The sequence below is a fragment of the Arvicola amphibius genome, chromosome 15 (assembly GCF_903992535.2).
Source record: "Arvicola amphibius chromosome 15, mArvAmp1.2, whole genome shotgun sequence".
NCBI classification, from domain to species: Eukaryota; Metazoa; Chordata; class Mammalia; order Rodentia; family Cricetidae; genus Arvicola; species Arvicola amphibius.
In genome coordinates this window covers 33,238,800-33,264,158 of record NC_052061.1, presented here as the reverse complement: position 1 = coordinate 33,264,158, position 25,359 = coordinate 33,238,800, and the positions used below count along the sequence as shown (strand labels likewise).

At 48.8% G+C, this 25,359-nt stretch overlaps 1 protein-coding gene across 1 annotated transcript in view; it reads right to left on the bottom strand.

The window, feature by feature from the left end:
• Atp6v0d1 (ATPase H+ transporting V0 subunit d1) overlaps nucleotides 1-25,359 on the bottom strand; it is a 44,678-nt gene that overhangs the window by 876 nt on the left and 18,443 nt on the right. Inside the window, exons 2-6 of the mRNA XM_038312421.1 lie at nucleotides 13,108-13,279; nucleotides 5,487-5,665; nucleotides 4,103-4,182; nucleotides 322-399; nucleotides 20-196 (exon numbers count right to left, since the gene is read on the bottom strand). Of these exons, the coding sequence (XP_038168349.1) occupies nucleotides 20-196; nucleotides 322-399; nucleotides 4,103-4,182; nucleotides 5,487-5,665; nucleotides 13,108-13,279 (686 nt within the window). The remainder of the gene's footprint in view (nucleotides 1-19; nucleotides 197-321; nucleotides 400-4,102; nucleotides 4,183-5,486; nucleotides 5,666-13,107; nucleotides 13,280-25,359) is intronic.

Below are 25,359 nucleotides of genomic sequence, written 5' to 3'. Positions count from 1 at the left end.
TGTCAGCCAGGGCACTCACCGGGTAGTAATCAGCTACATTCTTGACCTGTTCATAGTCATCAGCCCGAGCCAGCTGAGCCAAGCCCTCAGGGTAGAGTCGGCCACAGTGTGGAAAGAGCTTGGCACGGTCCTCCTTGGATAGCTCTGTCCCGAAAGAGTTGATGGTGATGATGAAGGCGCGGCGGTCTGCTTCAAACTGCAGGGCCAGTGCATACGTGAGGACAGAGGGAAGATGAGGGAGACAATAGCCAGACCATGGCAGAGCTCCCCTTGGCAAGAATCAGTGAAAACAAAAGGCAGAGAGGTAGGGCAGGCACTCACCTCTAGGATAGGACACATGGCATCAGCTGTGGTCCCACCCAACAGAGTGCAGAACTTGTAGAATGACTCCAGATAGGCCTGCAGAGAGAACTGTGTTTGCTTAGAGCAAGGAGAGCAATGCTGGGGGACTTGTTAGGAACCTAGTCAGGGGCTGGAGAAATGGTTTAGTGGTTACAAGCACTGACTGCTCTTCCAGAGGACTGGGGTTCAATTCCCAGAGACCATATGGTGGCTCACAACTACATTTACAGGGAACCTGACACCCTTACATAGGCATACACACAGGCAAGACACCAGTGCACATTAAAAAAACAAAAACATCCACAAACATAAAGAAAAAAGAAAAAGAAACCTATCAGTTTACTTTCCTCCCTCTAAGCCTTCTATGGTCAGGATGGGTCAGCTCATTCTACGACAATTTCCCTGCACCAAAACATCCACCAATTTCAACCGCTAACCACTCAGCCAGCAGTAGCTTGCTGACTTCTATATAGGTTGACAAAACAGTTTCTGGCCTACTGTCTGCTTCAGGTACATGGTTTCTACCCCTTTCTTTTGGACAACCAAGCTTGGGGGGGGGGCTCTGTCTTCTTCCTGCTGCTCTGCCTTCCTTTTCTCCTAGTCTCCTGAAACCTTCTCTTCCCTAGACTCAGAAAACCAGGTATCCAAGGGCTAGTGAGGGAAAGTTATCCTCAGAATTCACAATTGGTCTGAACTGAATCCATAAGCCCACCTTGTAGAACACTATTCCTCCCACCCCCAGGCAGCCCCTTGGCATCAACAGCAGGAACCAAATTATCAGGTCAGTTCCTGCTGAAGGATGGTTATCGCCTATGTGAACGCAGGCCTCACAGTCAATAATTAGGTACATGGGCTGCCAGCGGAAACAAGTACTTTTTGTCCAGGCAAATTGAATCCGCTGAGAATAAGGAAAGGACAGGTCAGCCCCAGATACAAAGTCTTTCCCAATTCTCATTCATAAGGTCACACAGTTTCTTTCCAATACCTTCCCACCCACCCCCCCCCCCACGATCTTGCAGACCCCATGGGTAACAATTTTGCATGAAACTTCACTCAGACACCACCTAAGGTCCCATACATAGCATGGTCACAGAGACTCTGGATCCATATACTAAGGACTATTCCGAGTTGGGGTGGGTGGGCTTGCAAGGTAGGAAAAACTTTCCATATTCAGGTGTTCCTTCCAAGCTGGCTTGGACCCACAGACCTGCCATTCCAAGAGAGACGAGCTGAGACCCAGGGCCCCACAAGCACATTGACACTATGCAAGATGAGCTCAGTGAGAATCTGCAGGTGACCACAGAGCTCACAGGAAACAAAAAGCTAGTATAAGTCAGCAGTAAGAAAAATCCTGGAGGCCAGGTGGTGGTGGCACATGCCTTTAATCCCAGCACTTGGGAGGCAGAGGCAAGCAGATCTTTGAGACCAGCCTGGTTTACAAAGCAGATGCCAGGACACCTAGAGCTATTACACAGAGAAATCCTGTCTCAAAAGAAAAAGAGAGGGGTGGGGGAGGGAAATAAGGGGGGGAGGAAAAGAAAAAGAAAATAAAAAAGACGGGGGAGGAAGAAAGAAAGAATAGAGTCCAGCACAGAGGCTCTCAGAGAATCCAATGGTTCCCAGCACCAAGGCTTGTGGTACTTCTCGGTCCCTCCAGGAGTTAGTCCTCCATAGCCTCCCTTATGGCCAGCCAAGCTAGTTATGCTGGACTCTTAGGACCTCCTGGAGCCTGTATCCCTAGAGGAGCCTGCAGTTCCTATCTGTAAGGGAAACCCTACCCAGATTTTAGGTTCCATGCCCTGTTGCCTAACCTGTTTGCTGAGCCCCAGAGAAGCTGACCCTATGGTTAAGGTCTACACTTTCCTCCAGAGGCTATAGCAGCAAAGAAACTGGGCAAGACCCAGGTACCAAGGTCACCTGCCCAGCCCCACCCTGTACCCTGGAGTCTGCCAGCCCATGGTTCTGCACCAGCTGCCTACAGTTTACCTGTCAGACATCTGAGGGTCCACCTAATCTCCCATCTGGGGCCACTGGGCTGGGACATTCATTGCCTGACAGGCAGGCAGCTCTGGCATGGGGTTCATAGTGTTAGGTTGGTGTTTATGAGCTGGTTCCTGGGCAGTCCTTGCCAGTGACTCCAGCTAAAACCAGTCAGGCCCAGTGAGGGTGTGGGTAAGGCTAGTCTTCATCCTGTCTGGGGCAGGGAATTTGTCAATGAGCCAGGTGAGTGGGAGGGACAGTATAAAACTTTGTATGTCTGTGTGTGTATGTGTGTGTGTGTATACATATGTGTGTGTCTGCATGTACCCCTTACCTCTACTCTGCCTTCCACCCTGCAGTCGTAGATAGAGGGCCTTCTAAGAATACTTTGCTCTGTTAGAAGACTTTAGGCTCACAGCTTAACATTCATCTTTTTTTTTTCATTTAACTATCTTGTGTGCATGCACATACAAAGGTCAGAAGACAATTAGTAGGTACCAGTTCTTTCCTTCCACCATGTGGTTCCCAGGAATTAAACTCAGGTTGTCTATCTTGGCAGTAAACATCCTCATTTCCTGAGCCATCTTGCCAGACCAAACTTCAAACTTACCTTTTTTTTGATTATTGTTGTAGTTTATTTGTTTTGTCACAGGGTCTTACTATATAGCCCTGGCTGCCCTGAAACTTAATACATAGACTCAAACTCACAGAAAGCTGCCTGCCTCTGTCTTTTGAGTACTAGATCTGAAGGCATGTGCTACTATGCCTGGCTTAGCTTTTTTTCCTGAGACAGGCTCTTACTATGGAGACCTGGTTGACCTGGAACTCACAACATACATAAGCTAATCTTGAACTCAGCAAAAATTCTCCTGCTTGAGATTTCTGAGCATTTTGAGGTATGCACCACCACTCCCAGATCAAACTTTTGATCTGCCATTCAAGGCCCTGGATGACTTGGCTCAGTGCCTGTCTCTTCATTTGGATCTCCTCCCCATTAACCATGTAAAACCTATACTTTCACAGTAAACCCCTTGCCATCTGGCCTAGCCCATGCTCCTTGCTTTCTTTTTATGTGCCACCCCTCTGCCTACACTATTATAACTTCGATCATCTACCACCAGATCCTTTCTGTATGTTGACCCAGGCTCCACAGAAAGACCAGAAGATCCGAAAGCTACCTCTTAATATCTTCCATGACTGTGTGAACCCAAGAATCCCAAGCCCACTCTCTAACTCCAGAGACTAGCCAGTCTATGCCAAGCCTAGTGGGACGCAAAAGGCAAGCAGAAGCTGAAGATAATGAGATATAAGGTATTGGCTCAGGGTCTGGGAACCTGAAAAGGTCATAACGAACTGGCTGTGCCTGGCTGGATTCCTCCCCCCACATAACTAAGCATACAATAATACTGCCTTTGCCTAAATGCCTGTCCTGGCTGTCAAAAGCTCATGTGGTACAGATCTGAGGACTATGGCCTGGGTTGTAGCCCATGACCCTCCTGGATGCTACAGGAGTGGCTGTCTAGAAGCCAGGTCTGTCAGGAGAAGTGACGGAGCACCAGCCACTCCTGCTGATGTTATCTGAGCCTGATGCAGATACCATAGAATAGATAACCTGTTCCATGCAACCTTGCAACCATCACAGGAGCCTGAGATGAGCTAGGTCTCCAGGACAGGAGCCTGGTGCACATGAATCCTGGCCCAGCATCTCACATAAATCACCCCCTATCAGGCCCACAGACCCACCCACTGACAAGCCCCCCCCCCTTCTAAAGAACACTACCTTGTAAAGCGTATTGCGGATTATCTCGATGTTCATCTCATCAAGGTCCTGCTCTGAGATGCAATCCTGGAAAAAAGCCGCTGGGGAGGGAAGACAAGGATGTGAAGAGTGGGTAAGCAGCCTAAGTGAGAGAGCCCACGTCACAAGGCCTATTAGGCTAGGTATTGGGGACCCCCAATACAGCCTGGGATACTGCCTTGGAAGTAGTAGAAGCAATTCTCGGGGCCATGTGCACTGACCTGAGCTTTTCCTGCCTCCTTGCTCCTAAAATTGATTTATAAAGGAGGCGGCCAGCCATAACATGATCTAATCGCTGCTGGGGCAGACCCAAGTTTAGACCATGCCAAAGACAGGCTTGCATAAGAGGCCATGACATTCTCTTTCTCCAGGGGCAGCTATGGATTTGGGGGCTGAAATTCACTGCACTGTATACCCTCTGAGGGCCTAGTGCCCACATATGGGAGGCTAGCCTCCTCCTTTAAGTAATAGTGAGCTCAGTAGCTAGGCATGGACTGGTCCCACTGTAGGACTTAGAGGAGAGGCTAGGGCAGGATCAAGAAATCTTGCTCCCAAGGAGGGCCTGAAGACTTACCTGATGTCTCTCCTTTAAAGATGAAGAAACTTCAGAAGCCACAAACAGCCCAGAACTAGCTCAGAGTTACTGGGAGAATCAAAGGCAAACTAGGTGAGCAGATATGGCTGGTGCTTTTCAGCCTAGAACCTTCTGATTCAGCTCTGGTGGCTTCCTGGAACAGTTCCCCAGGGTTTAGACTCTGGCTGTAAGAGCACTAGCTAGTTGGGATCCTCATGCCTTCTCTCAGCATTCTAGGCAGGCGGGAGCCAACACTGGAGAGGCGGGGCTAACAGGAAGCTATCCTGACTCCCCTCCCTTCCTTGGCCTCTGACATGGACCCTGTATCCTCCAGGACACTGTCTGACCTAGCCCCTAGGACTTGCTCAGTGGAGTCAAACAAAGCTATTTGCTTCTCTTTTTCACCTCATAAGGAGCCAGTCATAGTACCCTGCTCAGGGCCACAGTCTGTCAGACCTCTCAGGACCCCAAGGTACACAGCCCTTCACTCTTCTCCACAAGTTCATTCAGCCTTCCTCTGAATTCTAAAAACTGGACTATTTCCAAAGTTAGATAGTCTAAGTCTGGCCTGTGGGTTGCCTGTCTTGCCTAGAAAAATCAATGGGAAAGGAGAAGAAGTGGGATGGGAAACAATGAGAATGGGAAGTTGAGGGAAGGGCAAGGTCAGCAGCAACAGGCAGACTCTCACTTTCTGCTTTGGGGCTGCCCCACCTCCTTCAATCCACAAAACCCACACCGAGGCTCTATGGCTAAGACCACTGTCCAGCTGCTGTTTCCACCACAGTGGCTCACCCAGGGGCGTGTCCACCAGAATGGCATTGTAGAGCTCTGCAGGTGTCTGTGCGATGTTCACGGCCTCCATCTGCTCAAAGCTGCCTAGTGGGTGGCACTTGGGCACAAGTTCAGCGATTGAACGTTGGTGCAATGTGCCTGTGATGAGCAGGATCACGTTGTCAATCATGTAGCTATAACTGTGAGAAGCAGACAACAGCAGGGCAGACTATTAGGGTAGAAGGCCTGGCCCAATACCCTTGCCCACACAACGCATGGATCAGCACCTCCTCGGCGTAAATGCTGGCTCATGGATGCTATGACAGGGTCCAGAGGCACTGTCCTTCGGTACCTCTCCACGCAGGTTCCTGTCACCACGGCCACCACTACCTCCCTACCCCCAATAACAGGAACACAGAGTAAATGCAGCCTCTCCTTTGAAAGGATGGTGGATTCATGCTTCACAAATGACGGGAACACAAGTCACTCTCCTACAGTGTGACAAGTAGGACACAGGAACCGTAGGCACATGCAGATGAGGTACACACCCCATCCCGGGGTAGGTGTGGTCAGGAGCTTGACAGGTAAAAGGACCTGGAGATAAAAGTGTGTTCTTGGAAAGAGGGAACAGTATACAGAGGCCTGGAGGGACACACTGAGCACTGTCAAGACTGGCACAGCTGCTGGCAAGGCAGCACTATCAGCAAAGGGTGGCCTGGAGACTGAGCTCAGGCCAGGCAGAGGGTTTCAACTTCATCTCAAGCACTAAGGCTGTAAGTGGGCTGAAAACAGGATAGCATTGTATAGTTAAGGTTACGCTGGCTCCTTTGATTTGGGGGTTACAAAGGAGGGAGGGGAAAGGCTAAGCTGGGGAGAGGCTTCTCCAAGAAAGGCCAGAGAAGAGTTATAGAGGCCCCATTTAGAATAAAGGACTGGGTCAAGGAGACTGCACAGCTCCACTTTGAAGACAGAAAAGTACGGTCCTCCTTAGAGCCAGATGCCAGTTTAAGCAACTGCTCAAGAAGGCCTGCAAGAGACTCAGAGGCTAGTCTGACTCAAGTTAGGCTTAGTCTCTTTAGGAATGCTCTGCAAGAAAACAACTCTGTCTACCATGGGCAGCAGAGGGAGCTGTGGAGCTGGGGAGGGTGGGGCTGCCTAGTTAAGACTTGGCAAGGAACAACCAAGACAACTTGTCTCCAGCTGAAAAACACAGCCACAGAGGAGCTGGGGCACAGAGTTTTGTGTAATCACCTATGGGGAGGAGGGACAGCATAAAGAAGAGGAGAGGACCCCAGCAGTAGTCCCAGGTATGACCCATGCTGTTGTAAGTAGTAAACTCAGAGTATAAAGGAGCTGGATTAGGCCCCAGAAGAATGTCTTTAAAGGCCAGGCCAGGCCAAGAAAGGGTAAGGACTAAAATGGAGGCTATGTGAACTGAGCCCTGAGCACAAGTCTTTTTCTTTTTCTAGGTGTCACAGTCCATCCCTGTGACAAATCTTGAGTACCTAGTGCCGAGACTGTTTAGGAAAGGCCTTGGTAGCCCAGTACCAAGGGAATAAAGGGGAAAAGGTGGGTGATCCAGAGCCCATACCTCAGCTTAAAGAACCAGCCACTGGGGCATTACTATAAGGCTCTCAAGGAAGGTGTAAGAAAATGTGCCAGCTCCTGTCCCAGCCCAACCCATACTCTTTGTGCCTGTGCAGCTCCCACCCAGTTCAATGTCATTACAATCTCTGGTCTCCTGGGCCTGGGGCTAGGCAGCGGCCCTCTTTCCATACTCAATCTGTCTGGGTCATTACAGGATATACACTGAGAAGAGACAGTTTCCCCCCCCCCCCAAAAAAAAACAAGGGCTTCAGGCAAGGCCCATCTGGAGTTGCAAGCCAAGAGGCCCATATGGCCAGCCTCCCATCCCTGACTCCACAAAACTGGCAGAGTGGGGGGATAGCAGAGAGAGTGGCCTGCCAGAGCTTTTTGTGCTTTGGCCTCAAACTGTATCTCCTCCACTCTAGAAATCTCCTGCCACTGACATCTTCTGTATCTCATATCCCAGGACACAATACCACCCCTCATTACTTAACCTGCACCCAATCCAGCCCCTCTAAAATCTATGCACCTCCAGAGACAGCCACAAAGACCCCACCCCAGAGCTTAAGAATGCCCCCTTTCCTCTTAGTCCTTTGGAAATGCTGAAGAACAGCACATTCCTTGAACCTACATTATTCAAGTGACCCGTGGCTTTAGCAGCGCAGCAGATAAAACCCAGAGTGGGCATTAACCAGGCCTTTCTCAGCGTCAGGCTCTAGCCCCACAGCCACCGTCCACACACAGCTACCTATCGCTAGTGCCTTATACTCTAGCTCTAAACTCCCCACCTCTGTCTTCTCAGAGCGACCCCACAAACCAGGGTCTCCTTGATCTGTTTAGACCAGGGGCAAGGCCAAAGGGTAAGAGCCCAAAGGTGTCTGAGTATTTCTGAAGGTCCTGACCCAGCCTCAGAAGAAAACCCTGTGGATCCTGTAGGGAGATGCTGTCACCTTGCCTTCCAGTGAGTGGAAGAAGCCAGCTGTGCTTCCATTTCAGCTCTGACAGAGTCTGCAGAAGCCAGCAGTGGCTCTCCCCTCCTTTCTAGCTTCCCCAAGACTCTCTTTCCTACAAGCTTTAGTTGAGCACAGAGGGAAATGTTGGGCCAAGTAAGGGCCACTCAAATCATAGCACTCAGCCCCTTCTATTCCTCCTCCTACTCAAGCCAGGCCAGCCTCTATCCTGTGCCAGGCCGAGCACTTCCCTCCCCCTGGGCCAACTGTAAGGTTGTTGCACTGGAGGCCCCTATTTCCCTTCTTGCACAGTAAAGCTCAGAATTCTCTTTCCTGGGAGATGGAAGACAGGACAGGCCTGGCAGAAATGATAAGATCCAGTCATACACCTTCCTACCTTCAGCAAGCAGAGAACCCCCCCTCTGCTTAGCGCTTCAGCAGTTGCCTCCCTGCCCCCAGAGAGCTGCTCTGCCATGTCTCCCCTCATTTGGCCTCAAAAGAGAGAATGAAGTTCCAGCTGGTCAGCATCTCCCTCCAGAGGAAGACAGCTGGGGAGTGGATGGCCCGCTGCCCGCCAGGCCAAAGAGGCCCTTTTGGGGTGGGGGGTAGGGCAGCCTATAATCCTCTGCCCTGAGGCCCTCCCTTGCTTGCCCTGTGCCTCCAAATAGCTTGAGCTGGGAGAAGTCTCAGGCTGGAGTTTAGGAAGCTACTTCCTTCAAAGAAGCCTTTAGAGTCCCTAGCCGACCCTGTCCCTCCTCTGTGCCCTTTGGTGCCACCTGCTGGAGCACTACGGCTTTCCAGCACTTGGGCTGGGAAGCTTGTGTGTAACCAGGTACTTCTGCCAACTTATCCACCTGCAGCTGCAGCCAAGGGTCCTCATTTGTTGCTAGTGACAGTATCTGCATTCAGTTTCCATCCAGGTCCCGAAGAGCCCCACCCAGGCTTGAAAACGAACAGAGGTTTCTGCTATGGCCTCAGCGCCTCACCTCTTAAGCCTCAAGCTGCCCTTTGCAACCAGAATGAACGAGATGTGGTCCACAGGGGAGACAGTGGTCTCTGACCTCCTTCAAGGCCCACTTGGATTTTCCCATCCGATTTGAACCTTTGGGGCCCTGAAGAACCCCCTCACAGTGATGCTTTTCCCCAAGCCAGAAGAAAAGGGTCAGTTTTCTCTCTCTTTCCATGCTAGGGAAAGACAAAGGAACAGAACCCAGAGCAGCCCTAGAGCCTTAGTCTGCAGAGACCTGTAGTCCACCCGCACACTCAGCTTACTGGGAACAATCGGGATGACAAGGCCTGGGAGAGCCCGATGACTGCTCTATAACAAGCATGTCCTAAGAGGATAAGAGATGCTTTGGTAGGCCTATTGGACACTTGAGGCCACTGTCCTAGGACAAAGCTTCCTTCCAGTTGTCCACTTCAGCTGATGGCAATTCTCCCAGATGGTACAGGTTAACCACAGTTCCTGCCAGTGGGCATGTAGGCTACAGTCAGGTGTTATCCACTGGGGATGGCTCCTGCTAGAGGTTTACTTGTTTAAAAACAAGGGCATTTAGGGTCCACCTGAAGATGTCCCAGAGACCAAGCTTACTCTCCTAAAAACAAGTTTCTCAACTTTTCTTCCAGGGCTGACTATTCTATGGGAAAACATCATGGAATAGGCCAGATAAAGATCTTCTCCAAGGTAAAAACAAAGCAAAAACAAAAAAACAAAAACCACAAAAACCAGAATACAAGTTCTATCCCAAGTGTCACAGCAAGTTAATGGCTAGACCTGGCAAGAGCCCTTGGTATAATGACATACTAAATATGTCACCACTATAAAACTGAGCTGAGAGGGGTCGCCTCAAGACCATATGCCAACAGTCCACTCCACTCTGACTCTCTTCACTATGCCAGACAACCACCTCTTCTGTCACTGTCCTCTCAGCACCACTATCCCTCTGAACCCTCGGAGCTTCCTCCTGGCACTGGCTCTGGACTCAGCTAGAGTCCTTCAGTCTAGATTCCCACCCTAGTTCTTCCCTCAAACACCTTTCTCCTCAGTCAAGTAGCTTTCCTTGCGGGAAACCAGTCATGAGTCCCCAGCATAGAGCCTAAAGGAAAGCTCCACTTATCTCTTTCCAAAATTCTATTCACACCTGACTAATCTGCTAGGGCAGTGGAAGAGAAAGAGCAGCTGAGAAAACAGGAGTTAAGTTAGTCAAATATGAAAAAAGGAACTGCTGGGGGCTGGGTATATCAATGGCCAATCCTGGAGACCTCAGCCACATTAAAGGCCTTGATGTAGAGGACTTAACTCCTAGGAGATGACTGCGGGCTTGAGTGCTAGAGAGGTGAGGGAAAAGATGAGGGATGTGAAAATACAGGAGGCATGAAATGAGCTTTTAAGGGTGGTTAACGATGCTAGAGATTCAGCCATATAGTGCTAGAAGCACATGGAGGAATCTGAAAGGGAAGGTGGCAACACAGAAGTAAAGAGGAGGGGCCACTCAGGGTCCAGGGAGAGGTAAGGGAATTCTGAATGCTGGTAGATGGATCTCAGGGAAAGGAGGGTAGAATGGACTTAGGGGGTGGGATGCAGATGCAGTGTTGGAAGGTGTACTGGCTACTGATTACATTGTAGAGGAGTAGGTGGGCCATCTGCCCAAAGATGAGGAAGCTGGAGGCAGGAGAGGAATGATGTTTAGGATGGGGAGGGGTCAACCTACTCTTGTTGGGAGTTGCAGAGTGCTGATTAGGGACAGCAAAAGGGCAGAAACAAGCCGAGGCTAGCTGAGTAGGTAAGCATGTATGTCTGTTAGTAGGAATGACATTCTCCACACCCCACCAAATAGCTGGCTTCCCCAGCTTTGCTCCCAGCAGTGGAGGTGGAGGGAGGATAGCTCCAGGCTGGAGGCTCTGGGATTCCTCCAGGGCTGGGGGGCTGCCAGTCGGGTGGGACCCTAAGTTGGGCAGCCAAGAGAGTTGCAGATGTTGGCAGAAGACAGCTCAAATGATAGACCAGGGAACCTCAGCTAGGGAGGTAGGGAAATGAAGACAGAGGGATAGCAGGGAAAGAAGCAAAGCCCGGTGTCCTGTTGAATCCAGGACCCATGCCCTGCAAGGAACTGAAAGTGGGCTGGAGAACCTGAAAGCTGTGGGTGGAGGGTGGTGGCCTGACTCAGCGATTTCAGGAGTATAGTAGTTCCAGGTGGTGACAGAGCAGTCATCAGTGAGGGGTGGCTGATGTGGAGAGCAGAGGAGCAGGCACTGGGGATGAAGAGGTCATGGACAAGCAGCCACAAGCTCAGACTAGCCAGCACGTGGCTGCAGAGCTGTTCCTGAGTGGGGGTAGATGGAAGGCTATAAGCCACAACCACCCATGAATGGAAGAGGCACAGAAGTGGTGGATTTAGACAGCTTGCCACAAGATAGTACTTGGCTTCTTTAAGCACACTTGGTGCTTGGAGCCAACCTCCAGCAAAGAGCTGGCGGCTGCTCTGTCTCAGTCACACTCAGAGCCCTCTCCAGTTTCACAGCCTGGCAGGCTGACACCAAAACAGGCCAGGGTAGATGCACAGGCAGGTGGGTAAGTTGGCAGCAATACGGATAACATCTACTCTCTGACCACTGGCATGGGGTCAAGCTTCCTCCAGCCAGCCTAGCTGGCAAGACCAGAACATTCACCAGGAAGCTGAAGGAGCCTTGTGCAAACAAGTTGAAGGTGAAGGCTGAACTCTGGCAATAAATTCAGTTTCCTGGTATGTCCTTGGCTCTGGCCTTGGGGCAAGGGATACACAGGCCCAGGCTAGGAGTCAGGTGACAGATGGTAGAGTGATGTGTCACACACACAGACATACATACACACACACACACACACACACACAGTAGCAGCACATGATCTACTCCATCTCCCTGTCCCACTAGGTGCATCTTAGCATACCTTGACAGGAGAAAGGTGGTTTGAGCATGAGCCCAGTTAGGACTCCCCAGGAAAAAGGCTTGTTTTCCAGTTTATGAGAGTTCTCTGCAACTTTCAGGTGCCTTTTACCTGAGGATGGAGCCTTCTGCCTAAATACCCCATTTGAGTAGATGGATTCTGCACAACTGGCTGCTCTTGGCTAAGAAGAGAGTCAGGCTAGGCAGCCAGCATATAACCCTCTCTCTGAAGAAACAAGTGGAGTTATGTGTCTGGTCCCAAGCAAGAGGGCAGGGAATGGGAAAACCAAGAAACTCAGAAGAATATGGAGATACATTTCCTAACAACATACACTGCACAGCACACTCAGAGGCTGGCCACTGATCATACTTCAGCTCACCACTTGCATGAAGCCGCCATCTGGGCTAGAGTCATTCTCTGTCTGCCAGGATCTGGCTTACCCTCCTAAGTCATTCCTTCAAAGGCAATCTCTCTACTTTTCAGAGTCCCGGGTACACAGGACTAGTCCAAGTAGCTTCTTCAAGTCCTGAAGTTCAGGTTCTTCTCTGTTTAGCTTCTCTAAAAGCTTGGTATAGGCAGAACTCCACCCAAAGGTCCCACAATGAGGAAGTGTGGTGCAACCAAGGGTTATTATAAACATGAGGGCCTAACCACTTTAGGTCTTGTAAAGGAGGGCAAGGAATTCAGTCTCCTCCAACTCAAACCCATCCCAGTCTTTCTGACCTGTCAAAGTAGATAGAGAACAGGCCTCAGCCTAAGTAGAGGCAGAAGGACTGTATGGCCCATCCCAGGCTCTTCAGAGTTCTGTCTACACCTGGACCTTCAACTCTAGCATGAGGGAGCAGGAGAAAACCTAAAGAGTGTTTGATGTGGATGCTATAGATTAAGTGAGTAGAGGAGCTCCAATTTTCCCAGCTTTTGCGACTTTAACACCTCCACAACAATGATGGGACAGGGAAAGAGACTGGTAACAAAATTTTATGACCTGGAGTTCAGGGTTGTTGAACAACCAATCTAGTTATACCACATGAGAAGATTTTAAAGACATTCTTTAACAATACTGGCCTGACAGAGCTGCCAGCTGGTCAGCTGACAGAGACACAATAGCTGTTGGCCTAGGCCATTCTGATGCCAACTTCTGCAGATATATAGTTACCCTGCCTAGCACTATGGGTCCACTCACGTAATGAAATCCAGGAAGCTGGCGAGCGGCTCATAGGCATGGTTTCTCATGTGGCGGAACTCCACTACCATCTTCTCCTTGAGCTTGTCGTCGATGACTGACACTGTCAGAGGTGATGCTTCATTGGCCAGGAAGTTGCCATAATCTGTGCTCTGCAGGTGCAGCTTCAAGTCTGAAATCCAAGGGCAGATAAAAAGGGCTAGGTTTTCTGAACCTTACTCGGTGCCCTAAGTTTCCCTCTCTAACCAACTCTGGGCCCAGTTCCTCCCATGAAATTGTATCCTTCTGCCACCCTGACTTCCATCAACCTATTGGCTCAGTACCAATTTACAAAGTAGTCATGCTAAAGTGTAGATGCTCCAGACCCTAGGAACAGAAACCAGCATGCTGAGTCCCAGAGTACCAACATAAATGGAATAATTGTACACCAAGATGATGAGGTTGGAAAACCTCAACACAAGGTGACATTTACAACCTGTAGCCTTTGAGACCCTGATTCAGAACAGAATATAACATGGGTACTGCTCTCTAGGGCATTAGGATTGGAGGGGCAAAACATTCAGACATAAGGCACATTAAAAAAAGAAATACCTAAAGCTGAGGGGGGTAGAAAAGAGAAACAGCACAAAAATATGGCTGAGCAGAGAAGACCATGCTGGGCTTGGCTACAGCAAAGGGTAGGGACTAGGAAACATGAAGGAAACAACCAGGACACAGAGCGAGTGAAGAGGGGTTTGAGGGGTAAATGTGTGCCCTGGGGAATGGCTTCCCTTAGCAGTGGCTGGAGGCAGATAGGCTAATACTATGAATCCTCTTGAGCTCTTAGAGACACAGGTGATAGAATATGATTTGCCCCGGCCTATTCCTCACACAGTAGTCAGTGATTGTGCTATCTTTGAAATGCTGGGAACTGAACTTGGGGCTTCATACATACTAGGCAAGTATTCTTTCACTGAGGTAGTCCCAGGTCTGTTTTATTATTTTATCTTATTCTTTTATATATGTGTGTGTGTGTGTGTGTGTGTGTGTGTGTGTATACATGGTTTTACAGGTCAGAGGGAAATCTTGGATATCATTTTTCAGGCTCTATCTTTTGTTTTAGACAGGGTTGTTCTCTGGTCTGGACCCTGACAACGTAGGCTAGACCAGCTGGCCAGTGAGCTTAGAGACTCACCTGCCTTACCTCCCATCTCACCATTACTGGTACAAAAGTACATGCCACCAAATCCATTGTTTTACATGAAGTCTGGGGATCTGAAGTCAGGTCATCAATGCTTATGAAGCTTTACCAATTGAGCCATCTACCCAAGTTCCTTATTTTATTTATTTTTGTTTCTTCAAGATAGAGTCTCACTATGCAGCTTGGTTGCCATGGTGACTATGTAGACCAGGCTGGCCTTGAACTCATAGATACCCCCTGGCTCTGCCTCTCAAATTCTGGGATTAAAAGCATGTACCACTGTGCCTGCCTGCTTTGAAACATGATCTTGTTATGTAGCACAAGCTGGCCTGGAACTTACTATGTAGACCAGACTAGCCTCAAACGTTTTCAATCCTCCTACTTTAACCTTCCAAGTACTAATGTTGAGATTCCAGTCATGAACCACCACAATCAGCTTAGAGTGATGTGTTTTTAAAAATTTTACTTATGTATGTTTGGGATGTGGGTGAGTGATTACATGTTCCTCGACATGCAGTGTTATTCTGTACCTACAGAAATCAGAGGACTCCTGCAGAAGCTGGTTCCTTCCTTCCGTCCGCCACTTGAGTCCAGGTATTGAACTCATGCTGTCAAGCTTGGTGGTGAGTGCCTTTGCCTGCTGACAGTGGTCTTCTGCCTCAGTCCCTCTCAGTTGGCATTTAACTTCAAGTGGGAGTCCCTGCTGAAATGGAGCCCCATCGAGTTGCCCACAATTGCCTCCTTGCTTCTCTCCTCCTCTTGACTCCAGGCACATCCTCCTGTTAGGGTCCTTTCTCTGTTCCCTAGCTTGGTCTCACTTCTTAAACAAAGGAGCTAAAACCTCTTCTGCCATCTGGTACCTAATCCTTCACCCGTGTCATTTTTCTTTGAAGCACTTGATCCCACCCAGTGCAGGACATATAAACTCTATAAGGATAGAGACTCTGGCCCAATGTGGCACTCTAGAGCCTAGAACAGAATAATCACTGGCGAGTGTTTATTTATGCTATGAAAACTACTGAAGAATGAATGAAAAACTGGGAGAGGTTGGGTGAAGATGGCAAGAAAATTACTCCTAGCCGGGCGGTGGTGGCGCACTCGGGAGGCAGAGGCAGGCGGATCTCTGTGAGTTCGAGACCAGCCTGGTCTACAAGAGCTAGTTCCAGGACAGGCTCCAAAGCTACAGAGAAATCCTGTCTCAAAAAAAAAAAAAAAAAGAAAATTACTCCTAGGTTTATATGGGGGTCACTGTGGTTACAATGGAAGTACCAAGGCCAGTGGCTGAGAAAAAGATTTACTGGGAATGAGACCAAGGATTCCCCAGGTGCTCTGAGAGAATGGAAGGTGGATAATTCATCCATAGACTTCAGGCACCTCTCTGATGCCTTCCTACTTTATCACTTCAAACATCTCCATGGGGGCTGGAGAGATGGCTCAGAGGTTAAAAGAACTTACTGCTGTTCCGGAGGTCCTGAGTTCAATTCCCAGCAACCACGTGAAGGCCATCTATAATGAGATCTGGTGCCCAGAACACTATATACATAATAAATAAATTTTAAAAAAAAGTCTCCATGTGTGGTGGTGGCACACGCCTTTAATCCCAGCACTTGGGAGGCAGAGGCAGGTGGATCTCTGAGCTCAGGGCCAACCTGGTCTACAAAGTTCCAGGACAGCCTGGGATACCCAGGGAAACCCTGTCTCAAAAACAAAAGAATGTCTCAATGGTGTTTGGCTTTGTGGCACACATCTTTAATCCCAGTACTCAGGATGTAGAAGCAGGAGGATCTCTGAGTTCAAGACCAGCCAGGTCTACATAGTTAGACTCTGTCTCAAAACAACCAAATGAACAACAACAACAAAAGAATGTCCACTTGCAGTCAAACATGCAAAAGGAGATGGAAGAGCAAAGGTGGCAGAATGTGGAGAGTGGGTACAAAAGTGCTGGAATGCATTCTTTCCACCTCTATGTCTCGGGGCTGGTGACAGACACAGCTTAGGTTTCTGTGGTCCTTAAGCACTAACAGAATGGACCTTAACCTCTAGAGGCCTACAGGAGGATCTACTGTCTTCATCCTACTTATATTTACTTTTTCCCCCCATGGCTACCTTAAAGATGATAAAAAGAAAAGGAAGGCAAAGCAGGTTAAGAGAATTCAGCTATCTATCTTTTGGTGATGTGTGCATGTGCTCCAATGTCTCTGCCCCAGGGGTTCTGTTTTTCCCTATTCTCCCAATCTGGCTACTTTGAGAGTAAGGCATAGGTAACAGAAGGTATTCAAGTCAGAAATGCTTGGGTTGTTGTAGTATTCAGATAGGTTTTGCAGAAAAAGCCTACTTCTATTGATAGCTACTGCCATTACAGCATATTGCCTGCATTTCCACCTCCACATTGTAATAACCTTGAGACTGGGCAAGTATACAACCTTTTTAAAAGAAAAATGGAGCTGAGGCTGTAGCTCAGCTGGCAGAGATCTTACCTAGCATATATGAACTCCTGGGCTCAATCCCCAGCACTATACAAAACCAGGTATGATGGCACATGTCTATAATCCCAGCACTCGGGAGGCAGAGACAGGCGGATCTCTGTGGGTTCGAGGACAGCCTGGTCTACAAGATCTAGTTCCAGGACAAACCCTGTCTTGAAAAACAAAACAAACAAACAAAAAAAGACAAAAAGAATCAGAAATAAGTGCAGGTGTGTGTGTGTGTGTGTGGCAACAACAACAGACAAACAGATAGACATAACACTCACGTCTTAGAACCCTTGTCTAGTAACTTCTTACGGTGCACAGCCATGCTGCTTCATGAATTACTCTGAGGAGTGTAACTTTTCCTTTCCTTCTGTCTTACAGAAGCATATCTTCCTTAACATTTTGGGTTTCACTCTTCTAATGCCCCATTTCCTAACAGGGAGCTGTAAACGAACAAGACTGTTTTTCCTTTTCTAGTCTCCTCCAGGCAGCTACTGAGATTTACAACTTTGTGCTCTGGGGTTTTTCTTTGAAACTCTAATAAAATAAAAACTCTCTTAAACTTTGCCTTGGGCGTTGGTGGTGCATGCCTTTAAACCCAGCGGGATTAATTAATTAATCAGGAGGCAGAGGCAGGTGGATCTTTAGGAGTTTGAGGCCTGCCTGGTCTACAGAGCAAGTTCTAGGACAGCCAGGGGTGTTACACAGAGAAACCCTGTCTCAAAAAACAACAATAACAGTAATAATAATAAATAAACTTTGGCTTTGCTAGACTTTCCAAAAAGGTCATTAATGCCTCTGAAATGGTTTTTGTGGCTATGAAACAAATGGTTAAAAATATCAATGGTTAAGAGCACTGGCTGCTCTTCTAGAGGTCCTGGTTTCAATTCTCAGCAACCACATGGTAGCTCACAACTGTCTATAATAGGATTGGATGCCCTCTTCAGTCATGCAGGAATACATGCAAGTAGAACACTCATATACATAAATCTTTTTTAAAAAAGCAATCTTACAGGAACTGAAGTGAAGCGAACTTGTTCATGCTCTGATTTATATATATTATATCTAGCAATAAACATATTGCTACTGGGGGGGGGGGTGTAAGGGAGCACAGTCAAGGAGTTCTGGTCCAGGGCCTCCAAGAGCCCAAACTTATACTAAGAGAAGTTCCAGAGCTGACAACAGTTAGAACTGGTATTCTAGTTTAGACCATCTGCTAGGCCAAATTGTCCATTTATCCATGCAGCCACTGAGACAGCCTAAAGTGCTCTTCAAGCCAAAAGACTTTCTCTTCAGCTCACAGCTTGGGTCTAGAGACCAAGACAGAGGCACAGGAAGACCCCAGGGCAAAACTCAATCCTCTGACCGGAATGCCTCCTTGTCAGTGGCCCCATTGGTTCCTAGGATAGCAAGCATAGCCTCAAGCCATAGTCAACCCACACCCCCATCCCTCAAGCCTAAAGCATTAATGATCCAGGCCTCTGCATGTTCTGCCCTTTGGTGCTCTGGTGTATGCTCTGAGAGGATTCCCTAGGCAAGTTGTCACTTCCCACTGGGGACCCCAATAAGCTGTCCAGTAGCATGAAACTTCTCTGTCCCAGGCTCTGCCTTGCATCACATGGAAATGCTTCCTATGCTTCCATTCTCTGCAAAGGCTAGTTCAGCAACTTCCCCACTGCCAAACACTTTCTTCTCTTAAACAGTGACACCCCATCAAATACCTGGTACTCAGGTGACAGTTTTTGCCCCAGAAGATCTGGAAACACACAGGCCATGCAATGGTCTTATTCCTATGCCAGGAGCAATCTTTGTGCAGGACTTTCCAGCCATGCCCATTTCATAGACTTATCAATAAAAAGTCTCATGGAGCCAGAACCTTGTCCAGAGTCTCAGAGTCAGAGTATAGAGCAGATGGGAAATCATGCAGGCCCAGTAGACGCTGTTGGATCCCACCTCAGGCCTCTTTTATTCTCCCCTGAGCCTCCTTGACCACATTCTTCCATATTTCATGCCTAGGGCATACATTTCAGGCATGAAACCAGATAGAAACTGGCATGCAGGCCAGCTGGACACTCACTGTCCACCTGTCAATAGCAGGCATAGGCCTAAACTATCATGACTCAGTGACAAACCCCTCCAGTATCACTTTTGACACCAACCTTTACTACAGAAGCTAGAAATGTATGCTTGTGATTGAGCAGGGCAAAGCTGGGGTTCTCTGCTTTGTACAGACTCGCCCCTGGGACTTCAGAGAGGCTGCAGAGCAAACACCCCTGATCCTCCATTGCTGCATTCTGCTGACGCTGCAACTGAGGAAGCCATGGCTCTGAGCACTGCTGGAATGCTGGCGGCTGGGTGGTTTCTGCTGAAGTTTGTCAGATCAGAGCAAGCCCGGGAGACTACTGAGAATCCTGCCTGGGGCTGCAAGAGTCTGCCGTACCAGGAAACTCATTTTTAAAGGCCCCTAGAGACAATGTCAAAGGGCTGTTCCAGACCACTTTCTCTGGCTAAGACCCACATTTCCCTGTGACCCAGGGAAAAGGGACAGCCTGCCAGCCAAGAAGGCAACTTGGAGAGAGGCAGGCAGGCTGATCCCTCAGCTCGCCCACGAGGGGACCACACAGGGCTTCTAAACCAGTTCTGACCCTGCTAGAGAAAGCTGGCGCCCAGACACAGTGGCTGGCAGCCCCAAGTCCTTCAGACAGGCCTGGCCAGGGCTAGGACAAGCTGGGTTAGGACACTCTTTCCTCAGTTTCCTGCTCTCTCTGAGGGCTGTGGAGGAGGGGATGTGAGTAGGGATAGGATCCAAGCATAGGAGAGGCCTGGAATTTATAGATGCTTTGTGGGAAACCCAGCCACCTGGCCCTAGCCCAGACCCTCAAGGGCACCCAAGGACAACAGGAGCTAGCTCTGCTGTGAGACCTGGGTTCAGCAATCAGTGATGACCCTTGAGAGGACCACACATGCCTCATCTGAGGTATGAGCTGGATCCTCTGAGGACAACTCTGGTCTCCCCACAAGCCCAGCTGTCTACCCTAAATCCAATCAGTGGTCCAGCAACAGTGGTGCTAGCCAGTTTGGGATCTATCTCTCATAGTAAGAATTCCTCAGAGTCTGATTCTCAAGTTCAGAAAGATGCTGTTGCTATCAGGACATTCTTGTTTCAGTGTGACCTAAATCCTAACTCAGAGAAAGCAGGCTAATTCAGTTTCTCTGTGTTCCTGGTCTCCACTCAGAACCCTGGGCTTGTTCCTCTGCACCCCAACCCCAAGACCATTCCAGATCTCCTGTGCTTCCTAAGTTCTTGCCTCAGATGTTCTGGCAACTATCCCCCACTAGCACTATCTCCAAGTGTCGTGCAGGCTGCCTACTCTACTCCTCGGCTCTCAGTTCCCAAGTGCACACCAACCCCAGAGTGAAGTCATCCGTCACCTTTACTCAAGAGGCTTTGTGGCCCTAGAGCTTCAGCTCTATTTCCCCAACAGCCCAAGGTTTCATGCCCCCAGCCTACACTCCTTTTGCCCTTGACTCTCTGACTTAACAGGGCTACTATCCTGACAACAGTCCCTACTATCTAACAGTCCTACTATCTAAGCTCCCAGCAAATGTTCTAGGGAAGTCCTTAGGAGGCCTTATTAAGAAGCCCTTGAAGTAGAGGAAACAGAGCTGCTTCCTCAAGCCCAGCCAGGAAGACTGAAGAAGGATGATACACCCCAAGCCTAGAAACCAAGAGTCTCTGCTCTCCCTCTTCCACAGGGCATCCTCTGCCATTTTGAGACTGTGTCAAAGGCCACTGTCCCAGCTCCAGCAAAGCTCTTTGGAGTTACCAGTGAAGACCAAAGACCAATATCCACCTGGCATTGCTATTAAGCTTTTAAGCTACCACCAGCGTCAGGCTAGCCTCAAAGCTTCCACCTGTCCTGAAACCCCCTGGCTTATCCCTAATCCCTAGTCTCCTCTAGTCGACTTTTCAGTAGGAAGGCTCTGGTCCCTGCTTACACTACTGACCCTTCTAACCTACCCCAGGCTCCTAAATAGTACAGTGTCATGCCCCTACGCCCTCCACCAACGTGACTACTCCTCTCCACTCTGTATGATAAAGTATTGGCTTGGCAGTGACTCAGCCAGGCTTTGTGAGGTGGACCTAAGCAACCCTGCCCCCACCCTCTTCCTGAGGCCTTCCCTAAGCCTGCCAACCCTGAAGAGGATCTTTCAGGCCGTTCAGCTGGCTCCCGGGAACAGGGAGCACACGGCCTCTCCAGCACTCTAGTCCCTACAGCAGTTCTCCAAGGACCCAGGCAGGCAGGAAAGGAAGGTCATGGCCTATGCCAAGGAGGTGGTCCCACATGCCCTAGGGGACTAACACACTAAGCAGAGTGGCCTAGTTCTACAACTTACCCATGGCCTCATGGTCCAGAGGGTCTTGCTGGCCAGCTGGCCAGAGTGAAGTGTAAGAGGACAGTGTGTTCCCAGACTTCACTTCTGCTTTTCCAGAGGTTACTCAATGACGCTCTCCTGGGGAGCTCAGGAGTTTTCAGGAATTGTATGAAACCAGATGCTAGAACATGTTTCAGAGAGTTTAATGTGCCAACCCTGCAAGGGTGGCTAGGTCATGGGCCTGTTCTACCTTGGTTCTACCTTAGATCTAAGTAAGGGGTCTACTTTGAAGGAACAAGGATCCCCTTCCAATGCTATTGCTTCTAGAGGTTCAAAATGAGAAAACACAGGATGGACAGACATGGACAGAGGGCCAGTGTGGTGATGCAATAGAGTTTGTGCCACCCTAACACTTCTGGGTGAATATGTTGTGCCAAAACATCCCCACTAAGCTCAGGAAAGTTTCTTGGGTCTATGTCAGCTCTAAAGCAGATGTGTGCACTGGCTGGCTGAATCTGCAGGGTCAGAGTGCCACATCTGGAACACAAGCGTGGGAGCCTCTGCATGAGAACCATTAACCCTGGGCTTACCTAAGGCCTCAGCACAGACTGAGTATCCTCTTCACTTTAGCCTCGGAGCCTCCATTATGACCTACTGAAGGCACTCGAGACCCCCAGGTTAATGCCAACTGATACCTCTGTGTTCCAACTCTTCCTATCAAATGCCCGCGTTCTCCCTCCCCACATATTACCTGCTCTTCCTTGCCACCCCTAGAATGTCAAAAGCCCCTTATCCTGGCCACAGCTGGTTTATGCTATACTTCCAGTTCCTCTACAGACCCACTTTGCCAAACCATTGGTTTCAAAATACCACTCCACAGGCAGAGAAGAGGAAATATTGTGTGTGTATGTGTGCATGTGTTTAAATATAGGGCTCTCGCCGGGCGGTGGTGGCGCACGCCTTTAATCCCAGCACTCGGGAGGCAGAGGCAGGCGGATCTCTGAGTTCGAGGCCAGCCTGGTCTACAAGAGCTAGTTCCAGGACAGGCTCTAGAAACTACAGGGAAACCCTGTCTCGAAAAACCAAATATATATATATATATATATATATATATATATATATATATATATATATATATATATATGGCTCTCTGTGTAACTCAGAATGGCCTCAAACTTAAAATCCTCCTGCCTCTGTCTTTAAGTGCTAGGATTAAGGCATGTACTTACCACCATGCCTGGCTCAAGACAAAAGAAAAATTTGAGCTTTGGAGCCATAAAATGTGGGTTCAAATCTTTTCCTACATCTTGGTCCTGTGTGTTTTATAGTACATCTCTACATCCAGACTCCTGGCTGGCTGCCCAGCACTTGCACTGGATGTCCCTACCCCCAGGGCACCTGTACAGACATTAAATTGAAGTAATGGTATAAAGAAAGACATCAACCAGTACACTATAGACCATCTTTTCTAGCAGTCAAGACTACACACAAAGCTTCCTAACAAACATTTTCACCCCAACAGTCTCCACTCCAGCTGCAGCTCAAGCTGTCCTATTCAGTCCCACCAAAGAATTCCCATGGTCTGTAGCATCTTCCCAAGGGCTCTAGCATGTTATCCATGTCCTTGCATGTAGAGATCCCTATACCCCATAAGCACGCAAACACACCAGCACAACTCTACTATTTACTAGAGATGAAAGAATAGGGCTAGCTCAAGATTTAGGGTGCCTGTCCCAAAGTCCATATGTTACTTCACCTACCAACAAGATCATACAGAGCTCTGAGTAGCCCAGAAATCTAGATAGAGGTTGTGACCCAACTCTGCCCCATAAACTACACCCTGGGCTACAGCCCCAGAGTCTTTGGAGCAAAGAGGAGGTAGAGTAGCCAAGCACAGCCCCTGCTCCATGGGAAGCCCTGAGACCTGGCAGGCCAGCAGAACCTGGAGTCTACTGCTGGCACAGCCATACACAGTTATTGGGTTTCAGGTGGTGTAAGGCAGGACTCTTGCAGGGAAAAGACAAGGAGTTCTCCCTCCTTGGTATCTGGACCTGAATTTTATTTCATGCTAGAGGCTTCTAAGTTAAGGTAAGGCATTGATAGCAAGGGGTGGGACTAACTCACAGAGGTGGTCTAGCTGATACTGGTGACACCATTCACCAACATCAAACGTGGGGGGGAGATCACTCCCCATGTTCAAGAATCATCAGGATGTCTGCCCCAGGTTAGCCACCCCACTCCCAGTTCTGGGACAGGTGGCAGGTGGTAGCAGAGTCACATTTAATTACCCACATGATCTTAGGAACATCCCGTCCCCGTAGCTGGGACAATGAAAGCAAAGCATCTCTCATAACCTATGAGGAAGTCAACTCATCCATGAGGAAGGGTTGCAGGCTTCATGTGCCAAAAGGAGGGGCAGAGCTGGTTACTGCTGCACCCAGGGCAAGTTCCAAGAAGTTCTCCTCTACCTAAGAGGTAATCCACTGGACAGCCTTCACCAGGCTATTCCCTCCTTGGTCCTAAGGCTTCAAAGGACTGGTACAACCAAAAAGACACAAGGTTCCCCAACCACAACCTAGCCTGACAGCCAAGGGACCTTACCCTTGGAGTAGGGGCCACACTTCTTCTGTGGCTACCATGCACTTTGGCCTTATGCAAACTTTCTTCTCTAGATTTGCTACTAGTTATAGCATCTGCAAACTGGAGTAAATCTGGGGCTGTAAGGAAAACCGTTTTGTATTTCCCAAAGATGTGAATCTGTCTGGGTGTGAGTAAGAGAGGCAAAGTGGTCTCATTTGGCTAGGTGCCAGGCAGCCAAATGAAAGCCATCAGTAGCAGTGAGCTGTGCCTAAATTCTGGCTCGTGTCCATGTCTAGATCCTAAGTTTGCTGGACCATAGCACCTGAGTGATCCAGTCAGTTCTTGATGCTGGGCTCCTGTTTCACACACAGACCTCTGGAAGAAGGACATGAAGGAAAGCTAAGGCTTGCTCAGATGGAGAAGTGCAGCTCCAGAGGCTCTGATCTCTGTGAGATTATACCAAGATCCTGGCAGGCACAGCCTGCCAAGTCCATTGTGCTCGGAGACAGTCCAGTCCAAAGGAGAGACATAGAAACATTTATTTTGCTTTGGCCTCAACCTTATAGACAGGCTCAAAGGATCAAGCCTCATTTATATATGTTAAGACATGCTGCCTTCAGTATGAAACACCATTCCCTAGAGCTCATGGAAACTGCACAGACCAGCCCAGGCCAAGGGCACACCATACATATGACTTGCAGAGCCAAGACACTTGGATCAGGCAAGGTGGCAACATCCTGCAGTAACCATCCAGATTGGTCCTGTTCAGTACCCTTCATTCACCCTGCCTTTAGGTTATCCCGAGTAACTCCACTAAGAACACAATAGACGTGTGGGGCAGTAATAAAAAGCTAGACTGGATGTTGATCAGCACTGTGGTCCTGGACTAGCCTCTGACAGGGCAGTGGTTCCATACTTGGGGAGCTTCATTGTTTAAAAAGAAGATCCAATGGTTCAGCAGTTAAAAGTATCTGTTGCTCTTGCTGAAAACCAGAGTTCAGTTCCCACCATTCACATCAGGTGATTCATAACTGCCTGTAACTCCAGCTGCCGGAGGTCCTGACTCCTTTGGACTCAGTGTGTACCTGGACACACATGCACAGACACCTCTACGCCCCTACACACACACACACACACACACACACACACACACACACACACTCCTCTCTCTCAAATAAAAAAAATATTTTAAACAAAACAAAAGCTAGATCCAAATGATGGAAGCTACTAGAGGATGTGGAAGCATACAGTCCCAGCAAGAGTTAAAAGATCCTCCAAGATTCTCTGTTCCCCCCTGACCTGGACAGGTGCAATATAATCTGAAACTTAGAAGGTAGAGAAAATAAATGAGCTGCCACATGTGACCTGGAAGCCTCAGGGTCTTGTGCAGCAGATCACAGGTTGCATCTCACCTAAATTCCTCAACTCCCAACTTATTAACTCTAATCTAGATTCCTTATGGCAAGACCTGAGGGATTGGCAAGGGCCCCAGAAGCAGAGATTCTTTCCACTAACCACCCCTTACTGAGTCAGAGGTATACACAGGTATAGCCCAGGGAGCCTTTAATAAACAAAGTAAATAGTAAATGAAGGGAAAAGTGAGAATCTAGAGTGACTGGACCTGAAGAGCCGAAGCAGATGTTA